Source organism: Aegilops tauschii, chromosome 2 (genome assembly GCF_002575655.3).
Source record: "Aegilops tauschii subsp. strangulata cultivar AL8/78 chromosome 2, Aet v6.0, whole genome shotgun sequence".
Lineage (NCBI taxonomy): Eukaryota > Viridiplantae > Streptophyta > Magnoliopsida > Poales > Poaceae > Aegilops > Aegilops tauschii.
This window is the reverse complement of record NC_053036.3, coordinates 629,533,436-629,546,364: the sequence shown is the minus strand read 5'-3', so window position 1 is coordinate 629,546,364 and position 12,929 is coordinate 629,533,436. Positions and strand designations below refer to the sequence as shown.

General features: G+C 49.5%; 1 protein-coding gene and 1 long non-coding RNA gene across 3 annotated transcripts; one reads left to right on the top strand and one right to left on the bottom strand.

Moving 5' to 3' along the window:
* Positions 1–1,993: 1,993 nt before the first annotated feature.
* On the top strand, positions 1,994–4,774 carry LOC141042126 (uncharacterized). 2 transcript variants are annotated; one of them, XR_012203948.1, is made up of 4 exons: positions 1,994–2,144; positions 2,228–2,565; positions 2,661–3,456; positions 3,889–4,774. It is a non-coding gene; the product is annotated as an uncharacterized lncRNA (long non-coding RNA). The 2 variants fall into 2 exon arrangements; XR_012203947.1 differs by having other exon boundaries at positions 3,546–4,774.
* Positions 4,775–7,716: 2,942 nt separating this feature from the next.
* LOC141041377 (uncharacterized) lies at positions 7,717–9,502 on the bottom strand. The gene has a single exon (XM_073507523.1). The coding sequence runs from the start codon at positions 8,944–8,946 to the stop codon at positions 7,717–7,719; it is 1,230 nt and encodes a 409-aa protein (XP_073363624.1). The 5' UTR covers positions 8,947–9,502.
* Positions 9,503–12,929: the final 3,427 nt, after the last annotated feature.

Below are 12,929 nucleotides of genomic sequence, written 5' to 3'. Positions count from 1 at the left end.
TTGAAGTACAGAATTTCTTATGGCAAGGCTTGGAGGGCTAAGCATGCAGCGCTTGAGAGGAGATTTGGTTCTTATTTTGATGCATATGACTCTGTTGTCCACCTCCTCCACACCCTGCAGCAGCGGAATCCAGGCACCTATATCGATATCCAAGACATGTTCATGCCAGAGTTCCCAACTGTGAGGGTTTTGCATCGTCTCTTCTTCTCTTTCGGTGTATGCATCGAAGCTTTCAGGCATTGCCGACCGGTGATATGTGTTGACGGTACTTTTCTCACAGGCAAGTACAAGGGTCAGATACTGACAGCCATAGGTCAAGACGGCCAAAATCAAGTCGTCCCACTGGCATTTGCTTTTGTGGAGAGTGAGAACATTGAAAGTTGGACATGGTTCTTCAGGCAGTTGAAAATATCAGTTGTCAAGGAGAAGCCGAATGTGTGCATCCTTCATGACAGGCATGCAGGTATACTCAGTGCGATAAGGACACTGACAAACCCAGGCCCTGAGGAACAAGTTCCATGGCAGGACTTGCAGAGCCGTTGGTGCATGCGCCATCTCGGGGCTAATTTCTTCTCGCAGTTTAGAAATAAGAACCTGATGAATCTGTTCAAAAAACTCTGCAAGCAGAACCAGTTATGGAAGTACAATTTGATACGCGACAGACTTAATGTGTGCACGCAGAGACACGTGAGGGACAGGAAAGCTGCAAGAGATGCAGCGGTGAGGGCACATGTTGAAGCAGTAGCTGCACAGTTGGCAACAGGAACAGCGGCCGTGGAGGAGGAGGCTGTTGGGCTATGTGACCTGCCAGGCTTTGACCCACCTGGTACAAGGAGAAGGCTCGGGAGGTCGATTAAAACCTTCGAGCAGTGGATAGAGCATGAGCCTCTGGAGAGGTGGTCTTTGCTACAGGACACACATGGAGCAAGGTACGGTGTCATGACAACGAACCTCGCGGAAACATACAACTTTGTCCTCAGAGGAAACCGGGCATTGCCACTTACAGCCATCGTTGAGGGTATTTTCTATGGCACCGTCAAGTATTTCAGAGACAGACGTCAAATAGCAGAGCAGCATATCTTGAACAACCCAAATACACGGTACTGTGAAAGAGTCACGAAGTACATGGACAACAAGATGCAAAAAGCTAGGTCACACACTGTAGTCGCCATCGGTAATCAAGAAAGAAGGTTTGAAGTCCGCTTAGCCAACAACAAATTCGGATGTGCAAATGAGTTGATGACGCATGAGGTGAAAATTGGCAATGAAGCCTGGCCAACGTGTGAGTGCACATGCAATAAACCGAAATTGCTTCACCTACCTTGCTCACATGTACTTGCTGCTTGCGGGCAGCTTGGAATGGACGCAATATCGTTTGTGTCTCCATATTTTCTGAAAGAAGCTGTCCTCAATACCTGGACAGGTGAGCTGATGGGTTTTCGAGCAATGGGTAATTTCAACAGCGTCAACCCCGCCGATAGGCGTTACATTCCAAACCCAGAGCATATGCGTACAAGTAGAGGCAGACGGCAGTGTCAGCGCATCCGAAATGATATGGATGAATCTGAAGCAGGAGGTCCGACTAGGCAATGCATTCTATGCAATGAATTTGGCCATAGGGACACTAATTGTCCCACTTTCGTCACTGGGCGTGGACGAGGCAACCGGGGAAGAAGAGGAGGTAGAGGTAGTAGAGGAGTAAGGGCGAGAGGAAGAAGCTAAGCTAGCACTAGTTTGTTCTGAATTTATATTAAGTGTGTTGTGGCACTATGTTCTGAAATTTGTATTAAGTGTGGCACTATGTTCTGAAATTTGTATTAAGTGTGGCACTATGTTCTGAATTTTTATTAAGTGTGACACTATGTTCTGAATTTTTATTAAGAGTGCCACTATGTTATGAATTTTAATTAAGTGTGCCACTATGTTATGAATTTTAATTAAGTGTGCCACTTTGTTCTGAACTTTAATTAAGTGTGCCACTTTGTTCTGAATTTTGTAAGTGCAGGAATGTCGGGATTGTGGTTGCTGAATGGGGACATTGATAAGGGTCATCGTGGTGCGATATGGTATGAGCGCAAGCTTGAGCCTCTCGTCACTCGCACTCCTAAGGAAAACTGGAAGATACACTCAGGATGGCTTCAGCGGTACGTGCTTTATAAATTTTCACACTGACATGCATATTAATGGTTGAAATGGGAGACAGTAACTGAAAAGTTCTCTGATGAAGGTTGAAATGGGCCGGCCTTTTACCTTTCGCGCGTCTGGTTGAGTATCCCGGGTGAGAAACGCGTCGCCATCGATGGGTCTTTGCTGAGCTGCTTAGTGGACCGTTGGAGGCCAGAGACCCACACGTTTCACTTCAGATGGGGAGAGATGGCTCCTACTCTGGAGGATGTGTCACTTTTGCTCGGTCTACCGTTGGCAGGTCATGCCGTAGGACCGTTGGACGCACCGGCTGGTTGGGAGCGAGCTCTCACAAAACGTTTTCACGGTGTTTTTCCGGATGCTCCCGATCCGGTATGGGAGCATCACGGACCTAAGTATGAGTGGTTGCTAAATTTCCGGGTAATTTCCCCTACCTATTCTCTTCAAGTTATCGCGCATAAAGTTGTACAGAAAATAATTGCGGCTTACTAAAACTTTCTCTTCGCTTAATGCAGATCCAGAACTTCCGGGCGCCCTTGACTGCGGAACAGATCACTCGGAGCCTCGAGGCCTACTTACTGTGGCTTTTCGGCAAGGTGATGTTCACGGAGAACCATGTCACCACTATCAGCGCCCTCTACATCCCTATGGCACTCGAGATAGCGAGCGCTCAGACGGCGGATCAGATCAGACAGAGGAGTTGGGGTTCGGCGGTGTTAGCGGCTACATACCGAGGTATGTGCAACGGTTGCCAGCTTACATCGAGAAAGCCAGCCCTTCTTGGATGCCCTCTATTCCTACAGCTGTGGTCGTGGGAGAGGTTCTCTATAGGGCGACCAGATGTACGGGTTCATGAGCCTATAGACGCCATGTTTGATGTTGAGGGCATCGACATGCCTACTTTCGGTCTGTGTTGGACTCGTCGCAAGGTATGCACCGTGTTGTAGTTTAATGCAACTTTTTCTGCACAAGAGATCGATCGATGCGAGCGGCTACTAACTTTTATTCTCTGTAGAGACACTTTGCTAGTGATCAGACCAGGAAGGCGTACACAGCATTGAACGAGCAGTTCGATGCGTACACCGGAGTAATCTGGCAGCCCTACACGGAAGCAGCCATACAAGCGAGATACCCTGCTGGTATGTCTGTGCTATGCACAAGGGACCGAGATTACTGGATGACAAAATCGAAGATCATCTTCGATGTCTTCGTCGAGGAGATGGCACAACAGAGGGTTATGAGGCAATTTGGTCTTCTGCAGTTGGAGCTACCTCCCCCTATAGAGAACCCGGTGCCAGCACACATCCACAGGTATTAACCAGTTTTTTAATGTTGCATTTTCTTTCATAGTACTCCATTCGAAGCTTTAGGTAATTGTTGAACACACACCACAATTTTAGGACGACAAGGAAGGGCATGAACAGGACAACTGCTGAATGGCTAGCTAGACTAGAGCCGTATGTTATAGAATGGGAGACAGCAAACACAAATCTATGGCACGAGAATCACAATTTCGATCTCGATGAATTCAATCTCTATTTGCGGCGCTACATGACCGGAACACGGTTACGCATTGTTGAGTACTCCCACCCAGAGGAGTTACCGGATCCTACTCCGTCGGATATGTACATGATACTTCGGGCTCTAGGCAGTACGCGGTAAGATATTTTTTCTTTACGTAATGTTGTCACATACTTCGACGTGCAAGAGACAGACATTATTAATCGTCATGGAAATTTGCAGGCTACCTTGACACGCGAACTGTACGACGACGTGACCACCTTCGGACGATCACTATCGTCTGGACCTCTTCTTCAACATCGTCCAGTGGTACAGCCCTTCTTGGAAAGAATTCAGAATAAGATACGGACTGTGTACGAGGCTATCACGTGCACCCGGAGAACCGATGTTGTTCAGCACGAGCAGGAGCAGCCGCGTCACTCCATGCAACGACATCAACCACGTCCACGCCTAGCACAGCAGCCGACAACGAGGCCACCCCGTCCTGACCAACCTGGCAGTTCTACGTGGCACCCGCAGCACTATGGTCCCACGTCGAGCTTCGTGTTTTCTCCACAGCCACAGCAGCACGGTCCCTCGTCCAGTTTCGTGTTTCAGCCAGAGCAGACGTCACACCCAGCAGGTATGTGTCTTCATATTTATTGTTTTCAATATTAATTGACGCGACCTCATTCTTCATGATGAACCGTTCCATCGCGTAGGGGCCTATGGATATCAGGCATCTATGTCGGCATCACATGATACGTGGGGGAGTGATCAACATCCCGAGGACAACATACAGGCTCAGATGTCGCAGCACACCCAGTGGATGAACATGTTTTCGACTCCTCCACCAGGCCCCACACAGGATACACAGCATGACCAGGGAGAGTCTGAGATTCCTCCTCGTCACGTTAGGGCACCCGACAGGTTGGGATGGTCCCCGATTCCAGATCCGCCTCCCCGCCAGGCCAGACGTCGTCACTGACGCTTCTATGTATCTGTATCAGTAGAGACATTACCATCTATTTCTGTGTAAGACTTATGTCTATTCTATGTATGAGACAAATGACTATGTACTTATGTACGAGACATATGCCTACTCTATTTTAGTACTCTGTTATCGGAACTACAAGATCGTATGTAGATAGAACATAATATTCATACAACGAGACATTGCAAGCAAATAGATAGAACTACATCTAAATTAAATGGTACGTAACTTAACTCACAACATACAGCATAAAAACTAGATGAAGTCATCATCGTCATATGTTCGCGCCAACTTTTTCCCGCCATATGTTCGCGCCAACTTTTTCCCGCCACCCGTTTCCCGCCACCCGTTTCCCGCCACCCGTTTCCCTCCACCCTTTTCCCGCCACCCGTTTCCCGCCACCCGTTTCCCGCCAACCCTTTCCCGCCATATCGCAGCCGTTCTTTCCCGCCATTTTCTCCTCTCTACCTATAAAACCCCCTTCAGACGGAGCTGCATAAGCATTGCAGTGCGCTGGTGGTAAATTGGAGCACTGTGGTGGAGGTGAAGCTGTTGTTCGTCGTTCTTCGTTCGAGCCGGAGCACCGGCAGTTTGGTGGCCGCCGTTCGTCCTTCATCCTTCACACGCACGCTTCAAGGGTATATTTAAGCCCACATTTTATTTTTCGTACGTGCTCCGGTCGTTTTTGTTAATATATTTAGATGTCAACTAATTAATCTGTCAATATTTGTAGTTGCTACGGCAAATATTCGTAATATAATTGTAGGAGGGTGAATTGTATTAGTTGCTCCGTTAATATTCTGTAATATATAGCTTCGTAATATATAGACATGTCTAATATTTGTTAGTGGGGATATTAAGGGGTAGGGTAGGTACTCAATGCGATTTGTGTGTTGCAGATGGCTGAGAGTACTCAGTGGGTGCTTAGCCCTATTGTTCATGTCCAAGGCTTGTCTCCAAGTGTTGTGCAAGTTAGTGAAGTGGACCTCACTTTTGATTGGTTGAAGACTAAATTCATGTTGAAGCAAGGGTTGAAGGAAGACGATTTTGTGTACTACGTCAGCAGGAAGCATTCAGATGGCCCTGGGGAAAGAAAATTGATTGACATAACTGATGATGGCAAGATTCAAGAAATGCTGAGCGAATGGGAATGGAAAAGGGTTGTTCAGTTGCATTGCTACAGGAAACCGAGTTATATGTGATGCATTTGTCATTCGAGATCCGCCTCCCCGGCAGGCCAGACGTCGTCATTGCCGCTCCTATGTATCAGTAGAGACATTACCATCTATTTCTGTGTGAGAACTTATGTCTATTCTATGTATGAGACAAATGACTATGTACTTATGTACGAGACATATGCCTACTCTACAAGATCATATTTAGATAGAACATAATATTCATACAACAAGACATTACAAACAACTAGATAGAACTACATCCAAATTAAATGGCACGTAACTGAACTCACAACATACAACATAAAAACTACATGAAGTCATCATCGTCATCCTCGATCGATGCAGAACTCTTGCCCTTCGACGATGAAGAACTCTTGCCCTTCGACGATGCAGAAACCTTGCCCTTCGATGATGAAGAACTCTTGCCCTTCGACGATGCAGAAACCTTGCCCTTCGATGATGAAGAACTCTTGCCCTTCGACGATGCAGAACCCGAAAGCGGCGGCATGAAGATATCATCTTCGTCCTCGCTCTCCTCAGTCCATAAACATGGATTATTTGCTGCAATCCTTCTGAAAGTTTCACTCTTCGGCACCACTACCTTCTTCCACCTGTCATGCAACCTAAGAAGTTCTTTACGTACCTCCTCATAGGTCCTTTCAGGCCACCCAGAACTACGTAATTGGTGAGCCAACTCATTCATTATGGTGTCACTACCGGTGAGTTCGTCCCATGGAACTATCCTATTATCCATCCTGAAATCGGTAGCTAGCCTCAGAAGAGTCCTGCTCATCCCAGGGTGAAAACTACGATCGAAAGGATAATGGGACATCTCAACTACACTACACTGCAATGCTTATCCAGCTCCGTCTGAAGGGGGTTTTATAGATAGAGACGAGAAAATGGCGGGAAAGAACGACTGCGGTATGGCGGGAAAGGTTGGCGGGAAATGGGAGGAGGGAAACGGGTGGCGGGAAATTGTTTGGCGGGAAATGGGTGGCGGGAAATGGGTGGCGGGAAAAGCGCAGTTTGGAAATGTCGATAACTTTCAAAACAAATGTTCATCACAATGGAAAAAGGTTCCCGCCTTTCAAAAAATGCATGCAATTTTTTAGAAAAATATGATAAGAAATGGTTCGTGCCACTAAATGAATGTACTACGTCACCTTTGCTGGAAATATTCTCATGTTTCCAAAAAATATCCATGACATTCTACAAAATGGTACTCCCTTCATCTCATAATATAAGATCATATTACAATCAATATACTCACATATCACGTGGGTTAACAAATGTTTAGATGGATCATGACATTTTAAGAAAATATTCGCGTGTTTCTAAAAAAAGTTTATGAAAATTTCAGAAAAGCATTTTAAAAAATGTTGTGTGGTTTAAAAAAATGGTATTTCCATTAAAAATGTATTTGAAGAAATGTTACCATGTATTCATAACGTGTTAAAATATATACTTTTAAAAAATATTCGCGTGTATTATTAAAAATAGGCATGCACCAGTCGGCCCACAGCAGGCCGACTGAGCATAGTCGGCCCACTACAGGCCTATCGGTGTACTGCAAGCCGACTGGACCCTGTCGGCCAACTGCAGGCCGACTGGGCTTGAATCTGCTGGCCGACAGCCCAATCGGCCAGCAGCAAACTGATGGGCCTCCAGTCGGCCTGCTGTGGGCCGACTGGGCTCTGTCGGCCTGCAGTGGGCCGACGGTGTATTATTCTTGTAAATTCTTTTTTCTACGTATTATTTCTGTAAAAAAATTTTAAAAATGTATTATTTAAAAAAAATTAGCCTAAACCATGTAAGCAATAATTATGATCACAATAATGAACTAGCAAGCATCAGACAATTTGTGTGCTAGTGATAACAATGAAGATAAGGAGGTAGCTAGCATCCCAGAGAAAGTTTACCACTTGACACTTTCGGTGACAATAATAATGACGGTGGGAAGTTGCAATATGCGCGTGACTCGGCAGGAATGAGCCGTGAAACACATACCCTCTCAAGCTGGAAAGTTTTGACATCCAGCGTGAAACAACCTAGCTCGAGCAATGAGTTTCCGCACTGATACAGGAGCAAGTGCCTCCCTATTGAACCCATGAACGAGGAGCCAGAAGCTATTGAGATTGTCTTCTCCGTCTGCCACTGGGTGGAACTCCCACCATTGTCTCGTCCAATGGTATATCTCAGGAGAACTGTGTCAAGTCCATGATGGCTGACTTTGTCATGTGCAGGCACAAACATCCCAATCATGCCTTCCCCTGCCTCCACAATGCCCATATAACTGTGGAAACCACTAACTCTGGGTGGGCGGTCAGCCATGGTGAACTCCATTCTTCGGGTGTCAAGCACAGCGAATTTTCCACTCCAACCTGCAAACCAGTAAAAGCAACCATATGCATATTGCCGCCACGAAGAAATACCCATCCATTCCGACGAGAAGTCAGGTATAAAATTAATCCAACTCAGGGATGGAATGTCTCGCCACTGTCCGGTGCCGGAAAAGAAGACAAAGGCCACCAGCTTAGTTTGGTACTGCGCTAGGCAGATCACTCTGAACACCGTATCCTCGGCAGGAGGTGTCTCCTCGTCGTTGCCATCAGGGACTAGAAAGCTCTCGCCCCAGCGCTGTCCATATATCCGCAGTGGGTTCTCATCCGAAGCCGCTAGGTCATCGGGGATTGTGGGGAGCAGGAGGTACTCCCGGTGCAGGGGGTCGCACACCGCCATCTCCGCGAAGAGGGCGCCGGTGCGTCCCTTGCCGGCGCCATGCCGGCAGGGTCTGTCGAGGAGGACGCGGCCGTCGCCGACGTCCCGTATGGACCAGCTCCGCGCAGGGGAGGGGAGGAAGGCGAAGGAGAAGTCAGCGGTGCTGGCGACAGCGCGGGCCGCAGGCGCTGAGGGGTGAGGCGGTACGGCGGGGTGGAAGCCGTGCTGGTCGAGGAAGCCGAGGAGGGGCGGGGGGTGGAGTCTGCGGAAGCGTTGGAGGAAGCAGCCGTCGGCGACGAGGTGGCGGAAGGAGACGCAGACTGCCGAGGCGCGGATGAGGTCGGATGCGGCGGGGAGGCGGAGGAGGATTTCCACCAGGAGCTCGTCGGGGATCTCCGGCAAGGCCATCTTCCGGCCGCTCTCTGTCCCCTATGCTGGCAGCGGCGGCGGCTGTGTGCTGCGTAAGATGGCCGGAAGATGGTTCCACGGTGTAAATGGGCTGCAGAATACCCTACTTTAGGTTTTGAGTGTGGGCTGAAAAATATGCGTTGGAGTGGCGATGGCCGGTGTTTTGTTCAGGAAAGCCGGTGTTTTGTTCAGGAAAAAGATGGGCCGGTGTGAAGATGGGGTTATCTGACAAAAAAAAAGGATTCTCAAAAAAAAAGGAAAAAAGATGAGGCTAAGAGTTAGCGGCAACAAAAAAATAGTGCGTTACTCTGCGCTAGTTAGAGCCTCTCCAACAGTGGCTGCAAAAAACGCACGCGCGGTAAAATGAGATTTTAGCGCGGGATGGTTTCACGCGGGAAACGATTGCGTGCGCGGGGAAAAAGCGGGCGGTCGCGCGCTAGATTTGGTCCGCCGCTTCTGGCGCGCCTATAAAATGCAGTGTCCGCCACACACCGTTCCATCGCTATCCACATCGCCACGTGCCCTCTGCCGCTCTCTCCTCGCTCCCTCTACCGCTTTCTCGCCTCACCGCCGACGTGCCACCATGCCGTCGCGCCGCCGGGGAGCTTCGGGCTACCGCGGCGTCCGTGTGCGCCCGGCCGGCACCTACTCCGCCGAGATTCGGTCCGGCGACGTGTGCCTCGGCCTCGGCACCTTTGACAGCGCCCACGAGGGCGCCCGCGCGTATGACACTGCGGCGTGGCGCCTCCGGCGGTCCCGTTGGGACATGAACTTTCCGGACGTGGCGACGCGGGAGCGGGTGCAAAAGTTGGCGCTGCCCCGCGGCTTATCACCGACGAGGATTGCCGCGAGAACCGGAGGCGGGAGCGCCGTCTCAGCCTAGCCGAGATGGACGAGGAAGCCATGGGCTGTGGCGCCAACGCTTCCCGCAAGACGTCATCAACGAGCAACAGTTCTTCGCCGAGAGGAGGGCGGAGAGGTAGGAGAGGAGGACGGAGCGAGCCGCCTATCGCGAGGACAGGCGAACGCGGAAGGCAACCGCTGAATTCAACATCGCGCTAGGAGATGCGTCGTCTTGGGGCTCCAACGGCGAGCTGTTCCTTGACACCTACATTCAGACGTCGGAGGAGGACATCACTGAGGCGGAGTCCGAGTCGGAGGATGACGAGTAGTAGTAGTTTTTCGTTTTATCTATCTATCGTAGGAGGAGGCTATGAACTATCTACGCACTATCTATGTATCGTAGGAGGGGGCTATGAACTATCTATGCACTATCTATGTATCATAGGAGGAGGCTATGAACTATCTATCGTTTATCTATGTACTATCGGAGCCAAATGTGTATCGAATCGTAGTACAAAAAAGAAGAAATATAGCGCGTCTCCTGGCGCAGCTTGGGCGCGCTTTATTTTGTGGAGCCAGCGCCCGCCGCGCGCAAAAGCTGGCTCACCCGGCGCCATATACTGTTTTTTAGCATGCCGCGCGTTGCGCGTCTGTTGGAGATGCTCTTATAGCATTGCTATAGCGTATCCGGAAGGTGCATGCTATATTTGAGGAATTTTGCTAGCTACGACGCTAATCACGTTACAGTGCGCTATTTCAACGCTAAAATTTGTAGTGTATTATATCATTGTGGCATCATGAAAAAAAACCTGAAGGAGAGAAACAACAACCAAGCCCCAGCCGCCCAAAACTATCCCTTGGCCGCCACAGGCCCACAACCCACACCCCTGTCATTCTCAGTCTCAGATGGTCAGACCTAATGAACAACCGACCCTAATTCATTCACACTTCACATCTGAGCTATGAGACCACTCCCTACCCCTTCGCTTCAGACGATGACAGAGGGGTAGAGAGTAGCGTGGCCTAGTGAGCAGGGGTCCGGCTCGCCGCATGCCAGAGGTGGGGGACAAAGCTTGTCAGGGCAGGGCAAGGGGAGGGCCCACCAGATCCAGTGTGGGGCGGGATGCGCGGCGGCGGATCTCGCCGGCGCTAGTAAGGAGAAGAGCTGGAGGAAGGTGGCAGGGTAGGTAGGAGAGAGAGGGGGTGGGTGGCGTAGGAGAGAGATGTGGCGGGGCGGGGCGCGCCATGAGGTAGAGTACGCGGGGTGGCACTGGTCATGAGCGAGAGGAGGTGGTGCGCGGCGTAAGCGTGAGGCATTTTTTTAACAGTCAATGCAAACGGTGTTAACATGTGATGCCCCGTGGACCTGACCAGTGGGCTTGGTATGTCAAAGATTGGATTAAATCGCCCCAAACCAGTCGTTATTGTTTATTGGCAAAATTAGTAAGAAAATTGGTAGGTTTTTGGGACGCACAAAAAATGTGGTGGCAAATCTGAAAGTGAACTTCAAATGCGGTGTTTTTTTTAATTCACTTGTAAAAACTAGTCCCCGTCATCATCCTTGCTGTTAACTTCATTCTGCCATTGATTTTAGACGGGTTAGCATGGATGAAAGCTACACACACCACGGTTCATGGTGGCTGCAGGCTAGCTATCTTGCCACGTACGTAGTACTCCCTCCGTCTCAAAATTCTTGTTTTAAATTTGTCTAGATACGGATGTATATAAGGGAGTACTACGTATCTTGCCATTCTTATCGAGTCTCTTACGTAAGCCTAATATTTTTGTACTTCTTTTTTTGGAAAATCGTAAGCCTAGGTTGGAGTCTTTGTTTTTTCAAGTGAACGTCTGCTTGCCTGCACTGCATGCATGCGAGCTCGCGGTCATTGCTACTTACGTGTGCCAGTGACGGTCGGACAAGCAAACTAAAGAGAGATCGGAGATCTACTTCCCTCATATAACAAAGCTTAAATCCTTACCGTACGTAGTACGTATCATCGAGCGACCCACCGGCCGGCGGCAAAAGCAACTGCACCCAAACCCAGTCCAACACGAAAAGTTACTATAGGTTCTTGGCTTCTTGCCGTGTCGCGCACTCAATGGTACAGGAGTACTATCTAGACCCGATCGAGTCCTTTTTTATGCAGAACTTGTGCTTGCTTGCATGCGAGCTATGCTCGAGTCCTTTTTTAGGGGAACATATGCTTTGCTTACATGTGATGCGAGCTTCGCTGTTCCCCCATGACATTCATATCTACCCTTTCCAGGCGAGCCAAGCAAGCTCTAGGCTCTAGCTAGCAAACCGGTCGAGGAGAAGAGAAACCAGTCGACGGTTTCGCTAGCAAACCGATCGAAGAGAAACCACAGATCCACCACCCTACCACACCACGGACTAAAATGTCCTCTACCGGAGTAGAGCGGAGCGGCGCCGGAGCACCTAGAAACCGGAATGAGAAGCGGGAGCTCCATGGCTCGGGAGATGAGCTTGACGCTTTCTCGGAGGAGCTTCAACGGCGGCCAGAAGTAAGGATCAACGACATTGCGGTCGCCAAGGTGTACATCCTAATGGGCTTGAAAGGCGTGAGCGCCTTGGCGCTTTTGTGGGCCACCGTCGTCCTCCTCGGCGGCTTTGTCTCCGATCTGACCAAGACTGATTTTTGGTACCTCACCATCATCGGATTCGTGCAGGCTGCCGGGTTAGTGCTTGCATTCAACTCTCCCTTACTGTCGATGTTAAGCGTGGCATAAATTTCTTTCACGATTCCTGAAATAAGTCCCTTCAAAATAAAAAGGAAATTTCCTGAAATAAGTAGTGTACTAGTGTAAGTTATCTATCAGCGCACGCAATTTCCAAATATGTTCTATCGAAAAATTAAAAGGTGGTCATACTAGTGACTCTGGAGGCACACAAACCCTAGCCGCCGGTACCCGTCGCTCCTCCCTTCCTTCCCTCTATCGCCGCTGGAGAAAGCCGCGGGCTAAGCCCAAGCGGACGGCGACAGTGGGGGGGGGGGGGGGAATCACCTCCCTCTCATGGCGGTCGGGTGGCATGGGGAACCCAGACTCATGGGAGCGCGTCCCCGATCTGATCCACGATGGCATGGTGACTCCTGCCGATGGCGGTGTAGGTCGGCCATTTG